The sequence below is a fragment of the Ammospiza nelsoni genome, chromosome 5 (genome assembly GCF_027579445.1).
Source record: "Ammospiza nelsoni isolate bAmmNel1 chromosome 5, bAmmNel1.pri, whole genome shotgun sequence".
In the NCBI taxonomy this organism is placed as follows: Eukaryota; Metazoa; Chordata; class Aves; order Passeriformes; family Passerellidae; genus Ammospiza; species Ammospiza nelsoni.
In genome coordinates this window covers 24,117,103-24,138,720 of record NC_080637.1, presented here as the reverse complement: position 1 = coordinate 24,138,720, position 21,618 = coordinate 24,117,103, and the positions used below count along the sequence as shown (strand labels likewise).

At 40.6% G+C, this 21,618-nt stretch overlaps 1 protein-coding gene across 1 annotated transcript; it reads left to right on the top strand.

The window, feature by feature from the left end:
• The first annotated feature begins 16,986 nt into the window (after positions 1 to 16,986).
• LSM8 (LSM8 homolog, U6 small nuclear RNA associated) lies at positions 16,987 to 21,326 on the top strand. Its single transcript, XM_059472426.1, has 4 exons — positions 16,987 to 17,123; positions 17,937 to 17,977; positions 19,344 to 19,471; positions 21,067 to 21,326. The coding sequence occupies exons 1-4, from the start codon at positions 17,093 to 17,095 to the stop codon at positions 21,155 to 21,157; spliced, it is 291 nt and encodes a 96-aa protein (XP_059328409.1). The 5' UTR covers positions 16,987 to 17,092; the 3' UTR covers positions 21,158 to 21,326.
• The last annotated feature ends 292 nt before the right edge of the window (positions 21,327 to 21,618 follow it).

Sequence of the window (21,618 nt, the reverse complement as noted above, 5' to 3'; positions counted from 1 at the left end):
GAAAAGGAAACAAAGGTTTCCTGATGGGAACAAACTGAAATACAAGAACTTCTGCAGGGAACCGAAGGAGTAACAGGATTAAAAGCAAAAAATACATGCATCCCACAGACTCCCTTCTTGCCTCTGAGGCCTCTCATTCAAGCACTGACCAGGATCACTGTGGCTTTGTTTATGGCATCTAACAAGCTCTAAGCCTCTGGCTGTAGGACTGCATTATGTACCTTTTAAAGCACTTTTTGAAGCTCTAGGGAACAATAAAATAGGAATCAAATTCAGCTTTTTCATGTTTGTCAGCACTCCATCTATACTGTTAGTGTAGAGGTAAATGTATCTGTAGGCATGGATAGATGTGTGTGTATATATATAGTACGTATGTTGAAATATCTTATTTACCTATAACAGAATTGCTAAGATCTGTCATTTATTTACATTAGAAAACTCCAGACAATTTAAGAAGGACATGTGATGTGATGGCTGTATATTCTTGTTTTATAAAACTGATCCACAATATATGTATATATATTTTTTAAAATTACATTTACAGTCATTCATAGCATCTTAGCTTAAATGAAATAGCTTATTTTCCATATTTAAGGGCTTTAGGGAAGATTTTAAGAATTTGAGGAAGCTAATGGATTTTTAAGCTTTATTTTAGTACCACTAGAGCTAATAATTTCTTATCAACCTTAGCATCTGGAGGACTGAAGTCCCAAAATTCAGATGGCTTACAGCTGTCAGCTTGCCCTCTAGTGGTATTTCTTTAAAGCCACCACTGATGAAGAAAACAGATGGACAACAGTAATTTAAATTTATGAAAAACATAAACTGGCTTATGTTGCTGCTGGAGAAGAAAATAGCTATAGAAATGCCTAACTATTCTAATTTCCCCTAGCACAGCAGGCAAAATAAAGCTGCTACACAAACTCTGAAAACTTCACACGGAAGTTTGGAATTGTAGGTTGGACAACTCAGGTAGCTTGATTTATTTCATTGTTACACAATTCCCCCATTTTTTTCAACTTCTCCAGTATTTCATTGTCCTTCATCCCTGCTAAGAATAGACTACCATTTCATTTCCTGGGTAGGGGCTATGGACTTGTTGGATCACTAAATAGCATGTAGTTTAGCAATGACTGAGAGCGAAAGTTAAAAAAACCATCTTGACTGCAGGAATTTCTGCCTTTGATTTTGTGCAGGTAACTCTCTGGCTTGCTTACAGTATCCATAGAGGCTTAGATTCAAAACCTCCAGTAGAGTGGAGAAGACAGAGGTCTTCCCAGGCTGATGGGGGAAGAGGTGGCCAGGTACTCATAAAGAACTTCTTAGGCTGACCTGAAGCTGATTCACAGCAAACAAAAGGGATGCAGCATTAATCTAACTTATTTCTTACATCACTTCTGCAGTATGTTGCATGCTTATTCTTTTATGGTCTCTACTTGCACTGTTCTGCAGGTAAAAACCAAACCAGGCTGGAGGCAAAATCAAGAGAAGGACAAGTTGCTCTTAGGCACAGAAGACACTAGCCTATAGCCACCTAGGAGTTAAATATCTTTCTTAAGCCTTGTCACATGTTTCTACCTGGTTTTACACTAGAGTAGCATGATCAGGCAGGGTTTTGGAGAGCTGATCTAACTGCAGCCCAACCCAGCACAAGAGCAGATAATTTATTTATAACTAAATCAAGCCTTCAATTCAGGTAAATCACATGATTGATTTAAGAGAGGGAAGAGCTTCCCTGAAAATCCAGACTTTAAACAGCTTCATCTGCAAAGCTGCTGACTGCAAAATCTAGCAGGTCTGTGAGAACTAAACTTGCAAGTGTCTACTGGCATAAGGTATTCTCACTTTTATTGATTGAACTTAAGATAATTAAAGAGTCTGATATTGACAGTGTACTAAGCATACATGCTTAGCAATTCTCAAGCTGGCAACTTAAACCCATTGAGCAATTCCTTAAAATACTTTTACAGTTTTGTCTGGACCACAGTTGAAGTATATTACTGTTGGACACAATGCCAGTGTATGCACTTCATATATATGTGGATGTACATGCATGCCTATTTTATGCCTGAGGTATACATGTAGGTATTATATATGATATAGATAGATATATATTTAGAGAGAGAGAGATATGAACAATTTGTTATGGTCAAAGACATTTCAGTTGTTAGAAAGTTTACTTTTGTTTCCAAGTAATGTAGAATAGTTAAAACATTTTCAAGGACCTGTCCCACAGTGAAGATGGGTCTAGTAATATAAATGGAGAAGAACAGTTCCCAGCATAAGAATTTGCCACCTGGCAGTCTAGCCACTGACTTGATCACAAAGTTTCTTGTTCATACTCTCACCTAACTTGAGCAGCACTAGTACCACTTAAGTAGTACTGGTAGTATTTAAGTATTACCACTAAGAGACAGGAAGTTATCATGCAGTTATCTACAGGCTCTGAATAACAAATATTCTTGAACATACAAATGTAGACACAATTATATATTAACAAAGAAAGAAAAGGAAGGAATGGAAGTACTATGCCTAACATGTTAGAATCAAAAAGGAGAGCTGTAAAAGTCTGGGGTTATGCATAGCTGACTTTAAGAGGCACCCTACAGATGGATGGGTGATCTCTGCAATGAGCTGGATTTCATCAAAAGTGCTTAATATGCTTCCTTTTACCTGAACTGGTAGTGTAGGACTACCTCAATGCCAGGAGGACACTGGCAAAGTCACTTTGGTCAGATGGAACTCAAAGCTCCATGAGTTCAGTGACTCTGAAGGGGAAAGCCTACACAAAATGGAATAATGGTCTTGCTTGGTCTTTGCTGTAGAATAGAAAGGGCAGCAGACTTTATTAATTACCACCTAGCCTTTGGCTTGATTTAAAACTGAGAAGACACCACTGGTCAATCTCATGTCCTGGCCTGAGAGGTGGAGACAGATCTAACCTTTGGCAAAGTGAAGTCTTTAGAGACCTTTGTTTCAATTTTGAGGGCTGTGTTTCCATGGGTAGAAGTACCCATTATATAGCACAGAAGCACAGAATATATGATTACTGTGTGTCAAATCTGTGGTGAGAGGGTGGGAAATGTTCATCTGCATATGCTGTAAGAGTTCATTAAACACAGTAAAATGCCTGAAAAATTTGCATAATGAAAAGTCACCATTTCATTTTCTCCTCTCCATTTAAGACAGACAGAGAACACCAAACATATCTCAGCAGTCATCATATCAAAGGATTCTGTTCATAATAGTACCTGGTAACACTTCAGTGGGGCGCGGTTTTAGCCTTGTGCTTGTCAGCTGCTTTCAGGTCCTTAATTCCAGAAACCAAAAAAAATATGTTCCTAAACTAGAAGAAAATTTCTTTCAAGATTTTATGCAAAAAAATCTTCACCCCTATGTTTGTTTTATATAACTTATGCACTTGTAGAGTCATGTAAATGCAAGAGAAAATATCAGAACAGCAACCCTCAAAATCACTGTGGAAAAAAATTCAATTGTCAAGAAGCAGGATTTCATTAACAGCATCATATGACAAAGCTTTGCTTCCTGTTTGGGTGATCTCAGGTTACCTGTCATTTAACATTTGAACTCTGTCAGGAAACTGACAGTCATTCATATTCTCACTAAGTTACTTCCTCCAAGACAAGTCCTTAAGCGACTGCCTTCTCCTGCATGTATTTGCAGTATATCATGTATTTGAAGTATATAATTATTTTAAACCAGAAAAAAACAGATGCATCCAGTCATCTTGGATTTCAGTGAAAATTACTCAGATTGAAAGGGATGCATTACTGTAACTCAGTCCTGTTTACATGCCCCAAAATATCAGCCATTGTGGGTGGCGGGGGAACCTCCACCATCATGCTGATTTGTTCTGTTACTACATGTTCTTTGAGATTATCAACAGCCTGCAAAAATGAATTGCCATATGTCTATACTCAGCCATTCTCCATTTGGTTGAATGGACAATTCCTATTTTATAGAGATCTAGATTTTACTCTCTTGAATCATGCTGAATGGAGAGACTTAGTACCCAAGTAAATTCAGTGATCTAAAGCCAAGCAGGACAATTACGATCATGTGTCTGACCGTCTGCACCACATAAAATTCTATGTAGTCGTAGCTCAGTCAATTTGTGTTTGAGTCAGGCTATTTTAAGAAGCTATCTGCCCTTTTAGTCAGCTGCAGAGAGCCTGAAAGTAAGGGGCAGAGCATCAAACATTTTTCTAAAGGAACTGGAACAAGCAGAAGACATAGCTATGCAGTCTCACCCATAGAAAATTACATTTTTAGCAATGCTGAGAGAAATCAGGGTTTTTGCGATATTGGATCAAGTTTAGAATACATCCTTAGCTACTGTGCAATGCTGCTGAAGAATTTCAGGTTCTCTGTGTATCCTCTTCTTTTGTCTCCTGCAGTTACACGAAGACATAACATTTTCTATAAAGTAATGACAGGTCCAAAAATGTTTGGCATGTCAATTGAGGGCAGTCAGATCAACTGCCTGCAGGAATACTTCTGGTTCCTTCACTAATTTGTTGGGGAGCAGACTCCCTACAGTCACTGTGAATACTTTTTGTAAAGTACTTCCTGTAACAATGTTACAGGATACACCACATTAACTCTTATTTCCTACCAGATAAGAAAAGCAATAGCCAAATAGGATTGACCAGATCTTAAACACCACCACAGTAGGAAGTCCAGGTTCTGGCACTTTTTCTCAGGGTTTTGTGGCTATCTTTGATGAGATGGGGATCTCCTTTTCTTTTGTTTTTTCCTCTTTTCTTATACCACATCCATCACTGAATGCAATGCAGAATTAGTTTCTTCTCTCAAATCAGGAGAATATCAGAGTCTGCCACAGACAACTATTGTCATTGTGCAATCCCTCCTGGTCACCATGGTGCTAAGACCTGCTTCACTCCAGTCAATATTATCACTAGTCTATTTTCAAGGCAAGTAGTATTCTCTTTTGTGATTCTCTTTGTTCCACACTCATGAAATTCCTTAGGCATCAATATTAACTTGAATGACAATGCCTGCCCTTGACCCTACAAACTGCTTTTGTGACTCACAACGTGCTGCAAAGCCTTTGAGGAACCTCCACCTAGACCAACAGAGATGTGAACAGCAGGCTGCACCTTGGTATGGGCCATGGCCTGTGAGAACAGTGTGTGCTATTTAATGGTGCAAGGCTTAGCTTCAATCTCACCATACAAGGGTGAGCCAGCTAGAAGGAAAAGCTGCACCAGCAGAGCTTCCTCATGGCTGCTGGGGGAGCCAGGGGCAGGGGAAGAGAGATGCTATTTCACTAGGGGACGCTCCATGCACACCAAGCACAGAAGCAAGGATCCACAGGAGAGGGGAAATGGCACCTGTAATACAGGAAACTTGTGGGAGGAGGAGTGTGGTTGCAAGGACTTGGTTAACGAGGGATATGAATAAGCAAGGAAAAGCCAGTATGATATTCTGGAGGTGAAAAGTAGGACACTGCACATGTGGCTTGACTGGAGTGGAAGTCATTTCTGAGGGGAAGAGGGACAGAAAGCATTTTGGCAGAGAGGTGGAACACAGAGACTGAAGATCTGGCACAGGCCAAAGCATATGTCCATTTAAACTATCACAGCAAGGAAACTTGGGAATTGCTACTTTAATAAAGTGACCAAAAAGTAAGAATGACCTCTAATCTTAGTTTAAATACTGATTCAATGTAGTGCCCTCAGCAAGGAATTGGTTAGATAGAATTAATTACATCTATCTACCTATTTCAAAGCACTGCTGCAAGGATTAATTAGTCATTGTTTGCAGATTTCTTTGAAGATGAAAATGCAAAACTGTATAATGAATTGAAATCATTAATCATAAAGTTATGTGACTTTGATGTTTTCAAAAAATACATAAATTAATACCATAACATGTACTTCCATTTCATTCTAAGGCATATTTGTAATCCTGGATAAGAATTAATAGTGCCTGTAAAACATTACTACACAGTGGTAACATGAATGAATTCCATTTTCAAAATAAGGCTAGATTAAATTAAAAAGTTTAAAGCCACAAGACTTAGGTTCATATATAAAGCTTCCTGTTGATATTCAAAGACTTAGTGAATCTGCTGTTTTAAACTATTGTTTCATCTATAGAAATCAAATTTCTGGTTGCTTTCCAACAGTCAGGAATTGTAGCTGATATTCCTCCCAATAGCAGTGAAACCCCACTGAAGAAAGGGAATTACTGATATACATGTGATAAGGATTACAGTCTAGCTTTGGAGTTGTGCCTCCTGGGGTGACACAACAGCCAATGTGCACACATCTCACTGTCTTCTCCTGGACAAGCTGGGGCCACAGCACACAGGGAAGGGTGATAGGTCTCCCCCATCTGACACTTTGAATGAACTGAAAGACAGTGACACTCTGGCACACAGCTTCAGAAAGCATCAACTATGAAAGACCTACTAAGTTAAGCTGCACAATTTTATGTCATCATCTCAGGCTAGATGGGGTAATACCTTTGACATTCAGTGAGGTTTTTTTGGGTTCTGCACACCTATTCACACAAGTATAACAGAAGTTCCTGTGTTTTTTCACCATAGTATCACAGTTCTATCATTGTGATATCACACTGGTCACTTTACACCTATGAAGTCACAGTTTCTGCTGATATTTGAATTTTTTCAACATAAATTACACTGAAACCATCATGGAAAGCTGCTGTGGAAAGTTTCTAGGCTAGACTTGTTACCAAAGAAATTTTACTTTTTTATAATGAAACTCTATGAAATGTTTCTGAAAGGGCACACCAGCTTCTCCACTGTTTGCTTCACTGTAGGTGTTACTTAGCATTCATATAACTACAATGACACACCAAGTTTTGTTTTGAATTGGCTGTTTTCCAAACAGCCAGTGTTTTTGTGCACTGGTTTATTGAAGTTGACAGGCAGGAAGAAGTGAAAGGGAGTGTTAAGACTCCTTCAGGGTCCAATCATCCTACCTAACTTTTCACATCTTCTGGTATCCATACCAGCCCCCAGAGGGCCCATCTGCTGGTAGGAGATTATGCCTAGGGCACTATACTTCTCACTTAACATTGCTGAATAGAAACAGAAGTTACCAAAATGACTGAACACAAACAAAAGATGACTGTTTTTACTTACCTATCTTTAGATCACATGCAGCCAGCTTCCTTTATTATGTCAAACCAGTGCCTTGACCACGAAGCTCAGAATTACGTCCTTGTTTAATTCCATCGTATCCTATGGAAGCAAATCTAAAGAAGATCTCAGCCAGAGAGAAAGTACTTCCTCCTTACCTTAGGACCTGTAGGGATTAACTCTCACCTCTATTGTTTTGTCCTTCTCACCTTGACTCCTGCTCTCCATCAAGAAACGTATTGATTCTTAATTTATTCAGGAGATAACATCAGTACTCACTCCTCTTAAAACTTCATTGCTTTCACCTCATCAAACACACCTTTATAACACAATTGTGTCATGTTTGTATTTCAAGACTTTCAGAAAGTCTTGAAATGTGTTTTAAAAATCACTGTCTGGCAGATTCTTGGAACAAAATTTTCTTAACCAATGGCAATGTGCTGTTTTTCCATACCAAATGCATTTTGGATATTAACAATATGATGAAGTTTTATTAAAAGATCCCCATTATTTATGGAAGTTGCTATTCAAACAACACTGCTCATTTAATCTAAGTAATCACAGCTCCTAGAGTGAAATTGGGAAGTCATGTTGTACAACATCTGAACTAGATGAGACCATATACGTGCAAGAACTTTGCAATTTAATAGCATGCTTGCATTTCTGACAGTGATAATGCTTCCGAGGTACAGAACAGAAATCAGACTCAAATCATCATGGGTATGTACATGAACATAATTAACACTGAGTATGTTCTTTGAGAAATAAACATAACATCCTCTTGCCAAAAAATAGCAACGCTTTTTTAAATGATTTCCTCTTTAACACAGCCCATTTTCCATGTGCAGAACAGATCATCTCCTGTTTAAATACCGCAATCGTGACTACAAAATACCAGAGTCAGCCAAAACTAAAAACACTTACATTCTGTATATGTTCATAATAAAGAGCAAAAACACGAAAGCACTTGCAGAAACAGATTGTGCACATTAGCTTCAGGGCAGCAGAGACCTGCACAGTGACAGCCTTATCTTGCTGCTGATTTAATTTGCAGTGGCCTTCTTTGCCTAAGAATGGTACCTGCCCCATCACTTATTTGGCATTAAGAAATCGCAAACCATTTTGAAAGATTTATAAAGACCCTAAAATGTCATGCCAGTATCACCAGGAATGGCAATGAATATTCTTTCCATTCTAATTATTTCTTTCAGATGCCTGTAATTATCTTTTTGTTTGTTTAATTATTTAAAGTCACACGAGTAGGTGAAGCAGATGATAATAGTTACTAATGTCACATGTAGCATCCACATTCCACTCTGAAACTTCTCTTTGAGGCTGAAAGAGGATGAAGGTGATTAGCAAAGTCCTGAAGTCTCTGGAAAGGACACGAGAAGGGGCAAGATGGGAAATGATCTTACATATTCTGTATCAAATTACATGTTGAGGGAGAAGCAGAAGAGCCTTCATCAAAAGACCATAAGGGTGTTGTAAAATAAACTACTAGAAATTGCCTAGAACATAGTTCAGAAATTTGATTTGTTTTCTATGGGTAGAACAGAGCAGCCCTAGGCAAATTATTTGCTTTGCATTCTCTCTGTAAAATACTATAGAATAAACCAGAAGAGATTATTTTCAGGTGGAAGGGAGTTTTAATGATCATGTAGTCTGTCTAACTACTCCTGGGCCAAACAAAAGTTAAGGCTTAAAAATGGAGACATTAACACCTTCTTCCCTTTCTCTTGACTATTCACTATGCAAAGTACTCGTAGCCAGAACTTTTTCTCTCTTTTCACATGCCTATGTAGAGAGTTTACTGTTATCATCGTAATGCAAAGCTCTCCTACCTTCTTGGTGATTTCTCATGGGCATCTCATCACAGCACTGACTCCTCCCTCTTCACAACCCAACCAACAAACCCCATCCCTCCCCTCACCCAGCTACCCCACTCTTTTGCAGCACTCATCTTCTCATTGGACACAGCTGTGCCCCATTAAGGGCAGGCCTGTTCCTAATCCTTGGTGATTGGTACAGCTGCAACTCCTCAGGTGTGAGACTGCCTTCTGCACTATTTTTATGTTCTTACATTCTATCCCTCCATAGTTTACCGTAATGAGGCCCTAATATTGACTGATGCCTTCTGGAGTCATTGTAATACCAATATTTCAAAAATAGCTAATTTCTATTTATAGTTCCACCACTGAATTCAAGAGAAATTCTGCTATTTCAGTGAACATCTATGTAGTTCAACTTGCAGATTAGTACATGATTAGAATAATATTTACTAATCATTTTGAGATATGGTAATGCTCAAATAAATGGAAAGAATAATTTTACCCTCTACAATAAATGAAGCATGTGAGTCTTCAGAACATTAATAGCAGCACCATATCCAGCAGAAATTGAGTAAAAATACATAAAAAAACCCATTCTATTTGGAAATTTTATGCTTTCAGGATGGGTTCAACATTCAGTAACATATATATTTTTGTCAATGACTATAAAGGGAGTGCTTATGAATTGTATTTCACTCATTCCTCTTGCTATTCAATTAGATGTGGCTGATATATTAAGTGTTTTTCAGTAAAAACATGAGAGACCAGCATGGATGGCTTTCAACAGCATTAATCAATAATGCAATAGCACAGTGGAGGATAATGAAAAGGCAGAAGTTACCAGTGGTTAGCACTGTGCTCTCTGGGACACTGCTCTTCTCTCATGTGAGACACTGTGCAGTGATGGTAACCCCTCTACACCAGAGCCAGGCAAGCAGGTGAGACTCCAACAGAAGGACACTTCTCAAAGCCTTTTGTCATTGCCCCCCTCAGCTCTAACAGCACTACAGAGCTGCAAAACTTGAGTAGTACTTTCAGGTCAGGTGTATGTGTACCAATTCAAATAGCCCAAAAATTTCACAGAGTTTATCTGTGCCACCCATCACTCCAGAGTTACAATCAGGCCTTGGACATGTGATCATGGTAATCTAAGAACAATTTTTTTCCTGCAATTAAAAGGGGGAAAAATCCTTAGCAGTGTGCAACTTGCCATGAAGCTGATCTGCCTCAAACAAAAAGCTTTACCCATGACAATATTTCTTCAAACAAGAAGTTACAACAAAATTCCATCTTGTTCATGATCCCAAGCCCCGGTTTGTTTTTTTGGGATTTTTTTGTTTATTTACAAAGGTGTTCCCCAATTTAGACCAACTGTACAAACAGAAAGCCAACCAAAAGGAGTTTTTCTGCTGTCACTTGCTTTTACATCTATTAATCTCTGCAATCACAGCTCCTCCTTCCCCTCCAGATCCCCCTGTGCTGGCTGCAGCACAGTGTCCAAGGTGCAGCACGTAGAGTTCTCTTTCTCCCACCAAAGGCCTCAGTGCTGAGCCTGCCATTGGTGTCAGCTGCCCACCTGAGTGAATCATGAGCTACCACAGCTGGGACAAGCAAGGTCCTCAGTAAAGCTCAAATATCTCACTGAAGCTGCTTTTTCTCCCCATCCATTAACCAACCTCAGTATCTCAACAATAGTAGCTAAAAAGACTCATCACTAGAAGGTGTCTCAGGTGCCAGCTGAAACATGAACCAGAGGACATGAAGAGAGTGCCTAAAAGTACAAGCACCTACTCTGGCAGTGAACAAGGATGCCAGCTGTGATCACCATGGAGATCATGGAAGTAATAAGAGAAAATACCCATCTGAAGCAGGAGCTTGTAAAATCCTAGGCTAGAAATAATGACAAAACAGACAGCCTGCCTCAAGGCTCTGAAGAAAGAATAGCATCTGCCATCCTTGTGTGCCACCTCTCTTCATTCTGTTGGTGAAATTCTGTTTCTTGTTCTTCAAGGTTTGCTTTTCACAGCATAGCCTACTGATAAGAAAAATAGCCTTCTGCTGCCCTCTGGCCTTATGCCTTTTATCAGAAAAAACACAGTGCCTATTAAAGGAGAGCATCTAGTCCTATTTATCTTCTGCTCCTGTTGATCATTTTTCATTGGGGTTTCCGACAAGGATTCCAACACAGCTTCTAGGCAGGACAAAATCTGCAGTATAATCTTTCTCCACTTTCACAATTGGTTCAAAGGTCCTGGTGCCAAAAGACTGCTCTGTGGTACAATGGATAACCTACTTCAAAAAATAATGATGCTATATAAATTACAAAGCAGAAATATATCGATTTTTTAGTGCAATCTACATTATATCTGGCAGCAGGCAAAATGTAAGTCACCTCTGAACAGAGCCCTTTGACAATGTGCTGTTCCTTTTACATGGTGATTATGTGCCACAGAGCATATGAAACAAGAAGTGGAATGGGGTCAAATGGGCATCTCTGCAGAGTATTAAGATAAAGGGCTTTATAATTAAAACTGGAAGATCTAGTCATCTTAACGCAGACTAAAGATTAGGATCAGTGCTTGTACAGGAAGATGAATTGTACTCTGAGAAACAGGGAATCTATCAGAAGGAAAAGCCTGCTTCATGAAAGCAATTTAGCAAATGCAATTTCAGCTGTAACTGTAAAAATGATTCTATGACATGCTAGTAAATGTTAGTGACTTGAAGCTTATTATTTATTCTAAGTTCAACAGAATTGTCTTTATGTTCTGCTTAGAGCAACTGAAAACAAGAATCCATTAGCTCTGTTATTTTGTAGTAGGTACACAACCCATTACCAATGGCATTTTTCCTACCACTAGTTTGTAACATCCCCTAAAATGATTAGCTAAGAGGATAATGGTACTGAACTTCTACAGCTGCTATCCATTTCTTCAGTTAAAAAAAAAAAAAGGAGGAAAATGGAAAAGAGTTTGTTTTCCTGCCAACAGAAACATGCAAAGTTATTTTTTATGCTAACACATAAAGTAGGGATATTCTCATTAAGATTGCTATGGTATTTTGAATATTTTAGCAAAAATTGTTGGGGAAAATATGCACTTTCTCATATAAAGGAGCACTTGGAATAAATTTTTCTAATGTTTCCCATAGCAGCAGTTGCTATCATAACAAAATTTAGATCAGGTGTTTGTTAATGAATTTCTAAAGATAAATAAAAAGTACTTTGAGACCTCATGCTACAGATTTGTTTCTAATGCATTGTAACATATTCAGTCTACCAACCCTTTTCAGACTGCTAACTTTCTATATTTTCCAGTTGTTTAATTGCAAACCCGTCATTTGATGTAATAATATACATAAAACACATCTCAGCTTAGATTGCAGCTAGTCATGCATGAGATGAGTGAGATTGCTACTTTTCTCCAGCTACCAGAAAAAACCAAATCTATGTCCTCGCATTGCTGATAATGGGCTCTAAAGTATCTACAGATTCAGAGGAATAAAGTGGAGGTGAAGGGATGTTCCTGTTTTTCCTGAACACATAACCAATCATGTTTGCCAGCTTGGGTGTGTATAAACTAAAGACAAGCTAAAGGGTTAAGCTCTTTCTATGAAGTGATATTCTAGGCATCTGTAAGTGAAAACCAGAGATTTAAAACTTTGAGTCTCAGAAAGTACTAGAAAGGTTATCAGATTAAGTAAATTAAATATGTGGGCTTTGGGGATGCTTAGTTTTCTTGTGGAGTACATGCTGCCTGATTCTTCTTCTTCAGTATGCACCACTCCATTATTTCCTACCTTGGGATGCTATTTTTCTCTTGAGCAGCAATCAAGGGATGCAATTCTTGTTGAGCAAGCTGACAGATGTTACTAATTTGGGGAGTTTTGTTAAATTAAATTCTTTAAACCTCCTATTCCCACAGTCATGAGGTGATTATACTAGATTTTCAGATTCCAAGGAAGCTGGAGGAATAAGTCTTGCATCTTTCTCAATCTGATTTGACAGGGACATGGTTTGACATGCCATAGCACAGCAGTGGCAGTCAGGGCCACTCTTCTCCTGAGGCCATCACAAAGCCATTTCACCCTTCAGCATGGCAGGCTCTATAAAACCTGGCTGCTTCTGAGCAACTAGCAGCTAGCATGGTTTAAAACATGTAAAACTGATAAGCATTATAGTGACTAGCAACAAAACTTTTACTGAGGCATTCTACCAGCCTTAGGCTAGATAACAATTCTGCACACAGCTGCTTGCACACACACCTTACAAGTACAATTGCAGGGCTTCCTCCCTGCCCTGGCAGACTTCAAGGAAAGTGTGGAAAGCGGAAAGTGTGCAGGCACTACAGGCCATGATTAGTTGGTCACATATTCTGCAGAAAGCATAACATGGAGCAATCACTTGCCATAGCAACCTTAACGTTTGGAGAAACAACTGCAGAAATAAACTGATTCTAATTACTGGAGCAAATGTAATTAGCAAGTAAGCTATATCTAAACAATGTAAGAGAAAAGGAAGCTTTTTTAAAAGGGTCTTTTGTTTCTTCAACTGAGAGCTTAATGGGCATTATTATTACTTAGTATGTCCCCAAGGCCAGTTCTGCAGCAACTGAAGAGAAGGAAGGGCAAAGCGTCGCTAGTTAGTTTTCTGATCCCAAATATTGCTAATGTTACATAGTCACCAGAAATAAAATGTGTCTGGTCTAATGCAAGCTTGAACCTGTGAAACGTCCCTATGTGAGTTACTCACAGTAGGCTCGCTATGGAAGCACCGGAGAAACACAGGCATCTTTAGTGGGAAACGCAGCTCATTCTCGGGCAGAGCAGGATTTTTCGGCGTGGAGAAGGCGGAGGTGCCTTGCCCAGGCTGAAGCCGGTGGATCCGAGGCGCGGGGCCGCTCGCTGCCCGCCCTCCCCTCAGCGCACGGGCCGCGCGCGGGGCGCCCCCTGCTGGGCACGAGGCCGAACCACAGCCTCGGGCCGTCCCTCATGGATCCGCGCGCTCCCCGCACCGGCCACAACTTCGGCAAAATTACGCAACTTGTGCCTCCAAGTCGTAATTTAGCCTGCCAAACCTTGCTCCTGAAGGGGAGAGGCAGTATATTTTTTTCCCTCCCCAAAAGATACGGGTTTAAATTAGAGCTCTCCATCTCCTCTGTGTGTGGGAGTGTTTTATAAGAAGAGAATAAGAGTGATGGTGGCTTCAAACAGAGGACAGAACCTCAGTCACGGCTGTGGGAAGAAGGGCCGAGCCGCCTGTCTTCAGGGAGAGCCTAAGAGTAAACGAAGCCAGGAATTCTCTTTTCAGAGTTCCTTTATACTGAGGGTGCTAACTGCTTTTAAGCACCTGGTTTGGCAAAGCCTGGGCACCAGACTTCAGGAGTCTGGCCTTACTCTTTGGATTTTAATATTCCTTTGTAAAATAAAAACAGTTTTTTAAAAAGCTCTTCTCTGGTTTTCAGGGACACTTGTAATATAAACAGGTGGATCAGAGATCCTTGACATCAGGTCTTGTGGCAATGTTCTGCAAGTATTTTAAAATTTCATCCTACATCCTTGTATCCCAATGATCTCATGCTCTTGGCCTTTGAGAATGTCTCTTGACAGAGAGAAAGAAGAGTATGAAAAGGAAAATGTCAATCTCCCCCAAAAAAACCCTTTACATGAAATACAGAATAATTATTGCAATCCTGGTCTAACCATTAGTGGAAATTGTTAAGCTTCTTATAATAAAAGCTTAAGAGGATGAGAATTATGTAATGCCCAATTCCAAAAGTATTTTGTTCTCTGACATCTCTTGTCATGTTTCTGATAAAGGCTGAGCCATTGGACAAATTCTTCAGAGACTACTTTGGTGTAGGTACCTTCATAGGTGCCAAAGAACTTCTTTTTTTTTTTTTTTTTTTTCTGGCTAATTTACCTTAAAAAAAATTTTGCTTTCCCTGTGGTTCAGATGGCTAAAGAATGCAAGAAAAAAATTGGCATGTTAGGAGAACAGACAGAATTCTGTTCCCTGCAGAATTAAACCACGGGCTGGACACCAAGTCCTATTTTGGACCTCTTGCCAATTTGTCTCTTTTACTGAAATAAAAGGAAGTGGGACTACTGACAGGGACAATCTAAACTGCGAGGTTGGGAGGAGACACAGCTGGGACAGGTGACCCAAACTGACCAAAGGTATATTCTGTACCATGACATCAAGCTCTGTACATAAAGTGGGGAGGAGGAGAAAGGGGGGATGTTCAGAGTGATGGCATTTGACATCCCAAGTCACCATTAGGTGTGATGGGGCTCTCCTGGAGATGGTGGAATACCTGCCTGCCCATAGGAAGCAGTGACTTAATTCCTTGTTTTGCTTTGCTTGTGTGCATGGCTTTTGCTTTCCCTATTAAACTGTCTTTATCTTAACCCAAGAGTTTTCCAGCTTTTGTCCTTACAATTCCTTCCCCCATCCCACTGACTGGGAAATGAGCAAGCAGCTGTGGGGGACTTGGTCAGGCCTCCTTCCTGCCTACCTCACACCAGCAGCCCACAGGAAACCAAGGAGGATTACATGGCTCCCACACTAGCAAGACTCATATGAATTTACAGGTTGGAAGGGATTTTAATGATCATCTAATCCCAACCTCTCCTGCAATGAGTGGGGACACCCTCCACTAGATCAGGCTGCTAAAGGCCTCACCCAGCCTGACCTTGAAGGCTGCCAGGGCTGGGGTATTCACAGCCTCCCTGGGCAACCTGTTCCAGTATCTCACCACCCTCACAGTAAAGAATTTCTTCCTAATACCTAACTTAAATTTATCCTCTTTCAGTTTGTCCTGTCATTAAAGTTCCTGAAAAGCAGTCCCTCTCTGGCTTCCCTGTAGAACCCCTTTGGATACTGGAAGGCTGCCATGAGGCCTCCATGCACCCTTCTCTTCTCCAGGCTGAACGTTCCCAACTGTTACCCTGTCTTCATAAGGAAGGTGCTCCAGTCCTCTTATCAACTTCATGGCCCCCCCTCTGGACTTGCTCCAACAGTTCCATGTCTTCCTTTTGTTGGTAGAGCCTGTGACACAGGTAGGGTCTCACAAGAGGAGAGGGGAACAATCTGCCCACACTGCTTTTGAGGCAGCCCAGGGTATGGCTGGCTTTCTGGGCCGCAGACGCACTCTGCTGGCCCATGTTGAGTTTTTCATCAACCATGATCCCCCAAGTCTTTCTCTGCAGGGCTGTTCTCAATGAAGTCTCCACTCAGCCTGTAGGTGTGTCTGGGATTGCCCCGAATAGGTGCAGGACCTTGCACTTGTCCTTGTTGAACTTCGTGAGATTCACATGGGATTTCTCTCAAGCCTATCCAGATCCCTCTGGATGGCATCATTTCGATGGCACCACACAGCTTGGTATCATCAGCTATTTTGATGAGAGCAAACTCAGTCTCACTATCCATGTCGCCTATGAAGATGAACAGAGTTGCCCCCAGCACTAGCCCCTGGAAGGACATCACTAGTCACTGATCTCCACGTGGAGAAAGACCGCCTGACCTCAGCTCTTTGCCTGCGGCCACTGAGAGGTCAGTTGCTGCACCAGGCGCTGAAGCCGGGCTCGGCTGCAGGGATGAACCTTCCCGCCCCACACCACACCAAACCCCGCTCCAGCCACTCGGTTGCAGGGATGAACCTTCCCGCCCCACACCACACCAAACCCCGCTCCAGCCACTCGGTTGCAGGGATGAACCTTCCCGCCCCACACCACACCAAACCCCGCTCCAGCCACTCGGTTGCAGTGATGAACCTTCCCGCCCCACACCACACCAAACCCCGCTCCAGCCGCTCGGCTGCAGGGATGAACGGCACCGCACCACGCCACACCACACCCCGCCCCGGCCGCGCCTCCCGGCGTCCCTGCGGGCGGTGCCATGTGCCGCGGAGGGGGCGCCACAGCCCCCCGGCGCGGCTCGTTCCTTGGTACGGCCCTCTCCCACCTCCTGGCCGCCTCCTGCCCCCAGCGCTTGCGCGCTCTCCGCGCTCGCGGCCGGCCCCGCCCCCGGGCTGTGCGCCTGCGCGGCGGGCCGTACGTCAGCGTCGCGCGCCGGCCGTGCGGCGCCCCGCGGAGAGAGTCGGCCGCCATGACCTCCGCGCTGGAGAACTACATCAACCGTATCCTCCGCCGCGGGCCCCGTGCGCCACAGCGCGGCTCTGCTGCTCGGGCCCGACACTGTGCGCGGTGCCGGGTTCCCTCACGGGAGGTTGGCCTGGCAGGCCGGAGGTTCCGCGGAGAATGAGGTCCCCTGCAGGCAGCCAGTGCTGCCGGGCTGAGCTATGCCCGTGAGGAGCGGGGGTCGCGGTGGGCCTGCTCCCTTAAAGGGCTGTTGGATAACAGCTGGGCAGCACTTGCTCAAAACCTGCCAGCTGGGGGTCTTGCAGCGCTTTTGGTGTTAATTTTTCTGTGCTTTTTGTAACCCGTGGACATTTTCAGTTTTATTCACTAACAGTCAGCTAGTAACCCAGAATTAGTCAAGATGATGAATATGTGATCGTCGAATGGGGATAGTCAGATCTTCAGGAAGAAGGGATGCAGAATACTAGCCTCGAGATAACCACTGCAGAGCTTTTTAAGGACTTTTAAAGTTTTTTAAGGCCTTAAAGTGTTTATGAAACGGTTGTTTCCATTTTGAGGCAGTGTAGTTAGTAATGGGAGGAGAGGTGAGCTCAAATCTGTATTCTGTTTGTAAGGCTTTTTCATGTTTGTGTGACTGTCCATATTTGGGTGAAGAAAGACTTTCAAGGAGGTGTTAATGAAAAATACTGCATTGTCACATGTTATTGTCAACCATGCTGCTTTAAAAAAATTGCTGATAGGCTTTTGGGGCTCTGAATGGCTCATAAAACCTGTATTCCATATGAATGCTTCAAAAAATGTTAATGGTTCTATTCCAGATATGACTAAATGTTTCCTTAATGAAATATCAGGTACTGTTGCAGTAATTACTTCTGATGGAAGAATGATTGTGGTAAGACTTGTTTTTTTTAACATTTTATTTTCCCCCATAAAGACTTCCCATTGTGGCAATAAAGAACCTCTGTTAGGATAGTCTCACATATTCACACAACCAAACTATATAGTATAGAATAATTGCCATAAAGCTTAAAAAAATAATTTTATGACTACTTACTGTTTCTTGCATGTCATGTCAGCTTTTTGCCATTGATAAATTTGTGTCTGCAGATGCTCTGGCCTTTTTATCAAATGGCTTTTCCTGTGGGAATGCACCAGAAAACGCATTCCTCTTCTGTTCAGTAATTTAGTTTCTGTCTAAAATGCCCACTTTTTTCTGTATGCTCTTCAACTTTCCTGCTAAAACCATTTCTTCCCTATGGTAGAAAAACATCATCTGGAGAAGTGTTGTGGGCTTCTGTTTGTACCTGAAAACCTAAGGATAGGCTAACTTAATACATTAGACTGTATAATATTTTTGGGTTTACTGCTTCTGTGTTCTGGGGCTTTTTTTCTTGCATTGCTTCCCCCATCTTTTATTCTTTTGTGTTTTGAGTGTAACTCAGTATGATTGTTGCAGCAGGATTGTATCTTTCTGTCTGCACTTAGCTTTGTGCAGCCTCTGGAAAGAGAGAGCAGAAATCTGTTGGCTTCACCAAATCTGCTTGGCTGAAGTGAGTCTGGTAAACTTTGTGTGTGTGCTACAAGATACTTCCTATCAATAAAGATTTGAATGGAGTTGGTGTTTAGGACTCACTGTTAGATGATAGAAATGCAGATTATGGCTGTTTGAAGGGCTGTTTTATGGGAGTTTGAGTTTCTTAAGTAGTGATGGCAAATTTATGTTAAGAATTTTCAAAACATGTACTTAAGTGCCACAAAATACCGTATTTTTAAAATTATTTTTTATATAATTTAGTAAACACAAGGTAATCTTTTTCAAAGAGATACCACTTTAAATTGCTTGTTAGGAATGGTTTCAATATTGTTGACCACAAGAATCCAACTTTTTTGTTCTTTGTTTATTTAATATTTTTTTTTAATTTCTGGAAACATCCATACAAAAAACCAGTGTAGAAATGTTAAAATTGGTTGTCTTGAGGATCATTGATAAAATGAAAATTTATTTTTTTAATAATAAAGCTTAAGCGTATTGTCTTTTAGCATGAACACGCAGTAACACATGGGTGCTTTTCTTAAATTGGTTATTGCTTTTAAAATTTCATTCTTTAGCTTTTGTGTTTAAGCCCAAGAGTAAAACCTGAATAGAACATCTGTTCTCCAGTACCTTTATTTTGCCACTCTGTTTATGATATCCTTGGCAGCAAAGAGGCAGTTTTTAAGGGCAATGGCAGTGTGCTTTTTTGTGGTTTTTTTTTCAGGGAACACTCAAAGGTTTTGACCAGACCATAAACTTGATTTTGGATGAAAGCCATGAACGAGTATTCAGTTCTTCACAAGGAGTTGAGCAAGTGGTGCTGGGCTTGTACATTGTGAGAGGTGATAACGTGTGAGTATGGCATGCTCTTGTTTAAATCTTTCCATGCAGACTTTGTCTGTGGGTGCACATGTGTTTGTGTATATTTATATATCCATAATCTATATAAATTGTGATTGCCCTGCACACCTTGCATCTTTGTGGGTGGCACTGAAAGTATTGTCAAAGCTGAAGGTACTAAAAGGATGTATGGAGGTGACACTTGGGGACATGGCTTAGTGGTGGACTTGGCAGTGTTAGGGCAATGGTTGGACCTGATCTTTCCTAACACACAGCTGTGATTCTGTATTAAATAGCAAATGTCTACACTTCTTTTACAGTAGTGATTGCCTTGCAGTGTTGAGATTGAAGATGATCTCAGTGCTGGAGCATCTCCCCTACAAGGACAGGCTGGGAGATGATGAAGGAAAAGACAGAATAATCACTAAAAAATGAGCTAGAACTTGTGTCTGCAAAAAGTCAGCAATCTGGTATACAAAGTTGACTTGCAACAGTTTTGTTTTCGTTTTTTTTTTTTTTTTTTTTTACTTTAGAGCAGATGTTCACAGAGAGGACTTTATAATCTGGAAAATCCTTGAAGGTTCTGACTTGGCAGTGTAGCAAGTGTTGAAGTCAATGTAGTGATGTGTCAAGTGTATGAGTTGGTGTTTGATGCAAAATTCCTTTACAAAATGAGGGTGAAAGCTCAGTGAATGCAGAGGGAAGTAGCTGCTATGCCAAACCCATGGGAGGGTTACAGGAGAAGTGGAAGAAGGCCTGGTAAGTGGGCCAGCTAGAAGATTACTTTTGCAGCAGCATTGTGAAACCAATGGCAAAAGTAAGGTTATTTTTTTATCACAGCTGGAAAAAGAGTATGTTGCAGTGACCAACACATGAGCCTGGATAGGAATTTTCATCTTTAATTCTAATGAATACTTCTGTACAACAAAATGCCAAGGCTTAAATTGATATCTAGGTGCATTTATCTAATATTGAGAAATTGGATCATTCTGAATGCTTTCATCACTTTGGACTTAAAATTTTAAGAAAAACTAATTGGACACATTGTATGCCACTCTACCAGTAGCTTTTCATTCAGATACTAAAAATGTGTCTAAAACAGCAGATAATGGTTTATTACTTCACTGTGTGATCATACAATTGAAATGTATGATGAAAGATATCATCATACAGCCACATTACTGAAATATATTCAGAATATGCTTCTGTGATGCAGAATTGTTTTTGCAGTCTTAACAAATTCAAGCATATTTAATACAAGTAATAATTATGTATTCATGCAGCTCTTCAACATGCTGAAATTCAGTGTCCTTATAGGAAGAAGTAAAAGGAATCAACAGCTAAGTAACAGTAACTTCAAAATAGGGGATTCTCATGAAATAGGGAAGCTGTTGAAAAATAGAAGGAAAGAAAGAGTACATGGTACAAAGTACTTTGAGCATTCCAGTGTGCATCACTAGAGGCTTTCATGGGATAAACAGCATCTATCAGAAGTTGGTATAGTTCAACAGGATGTAGGGCTTGTTAGAAGATAAAATACAGCTTCTGTTTTAAAACTGTGTGATTTGATTTCTACAATAATAACCTGATTTTTTTTTTAATTGCAGTGCTGTGATTGGTGAAATTGATGAAGAGACAGATTCTGCTCTTGACTTGGGGAATATTCGAGCAGAACCTTTAAACTCAGTTGTGCACTGAAAAGATAAAAATGCACTGGGACTTTGTAAATCTTTGGTTGTACAGACCTATTTAGCAATGTGGACAGTTTTTACAAATTGTGTTTAATTTGTTTAGTCATCAGTTTTTTTATTATGAACATGTTGTAGTTTTGCATGTAAATTAAAGTTTCTACATTTTGCTAAAGATACTTTCATTGCATTTCTTTTGAATTTCAGGCTGCGTAATTTCACTGGGAAATGCAATCAGTATCAGTGATGGTCCTGGTACTGTGTATATATACCTTGTTCTTAAAATAAGATCTCATTCCTAAAGGTAAACCAAGGTTTTTTTCAAGTTAACCCAGGATTATTTGAAGGTAGATGTGTGCCAGTCAGTTTAACCATCTCTAAATGCAGTTGTGGCTGTATGTAGAAAGGTGTTCTTTGTAATTTTTTTTTTGTCTATGTGTGTAGTGCAGAAAGGAAGAATGTTAAAAGCTT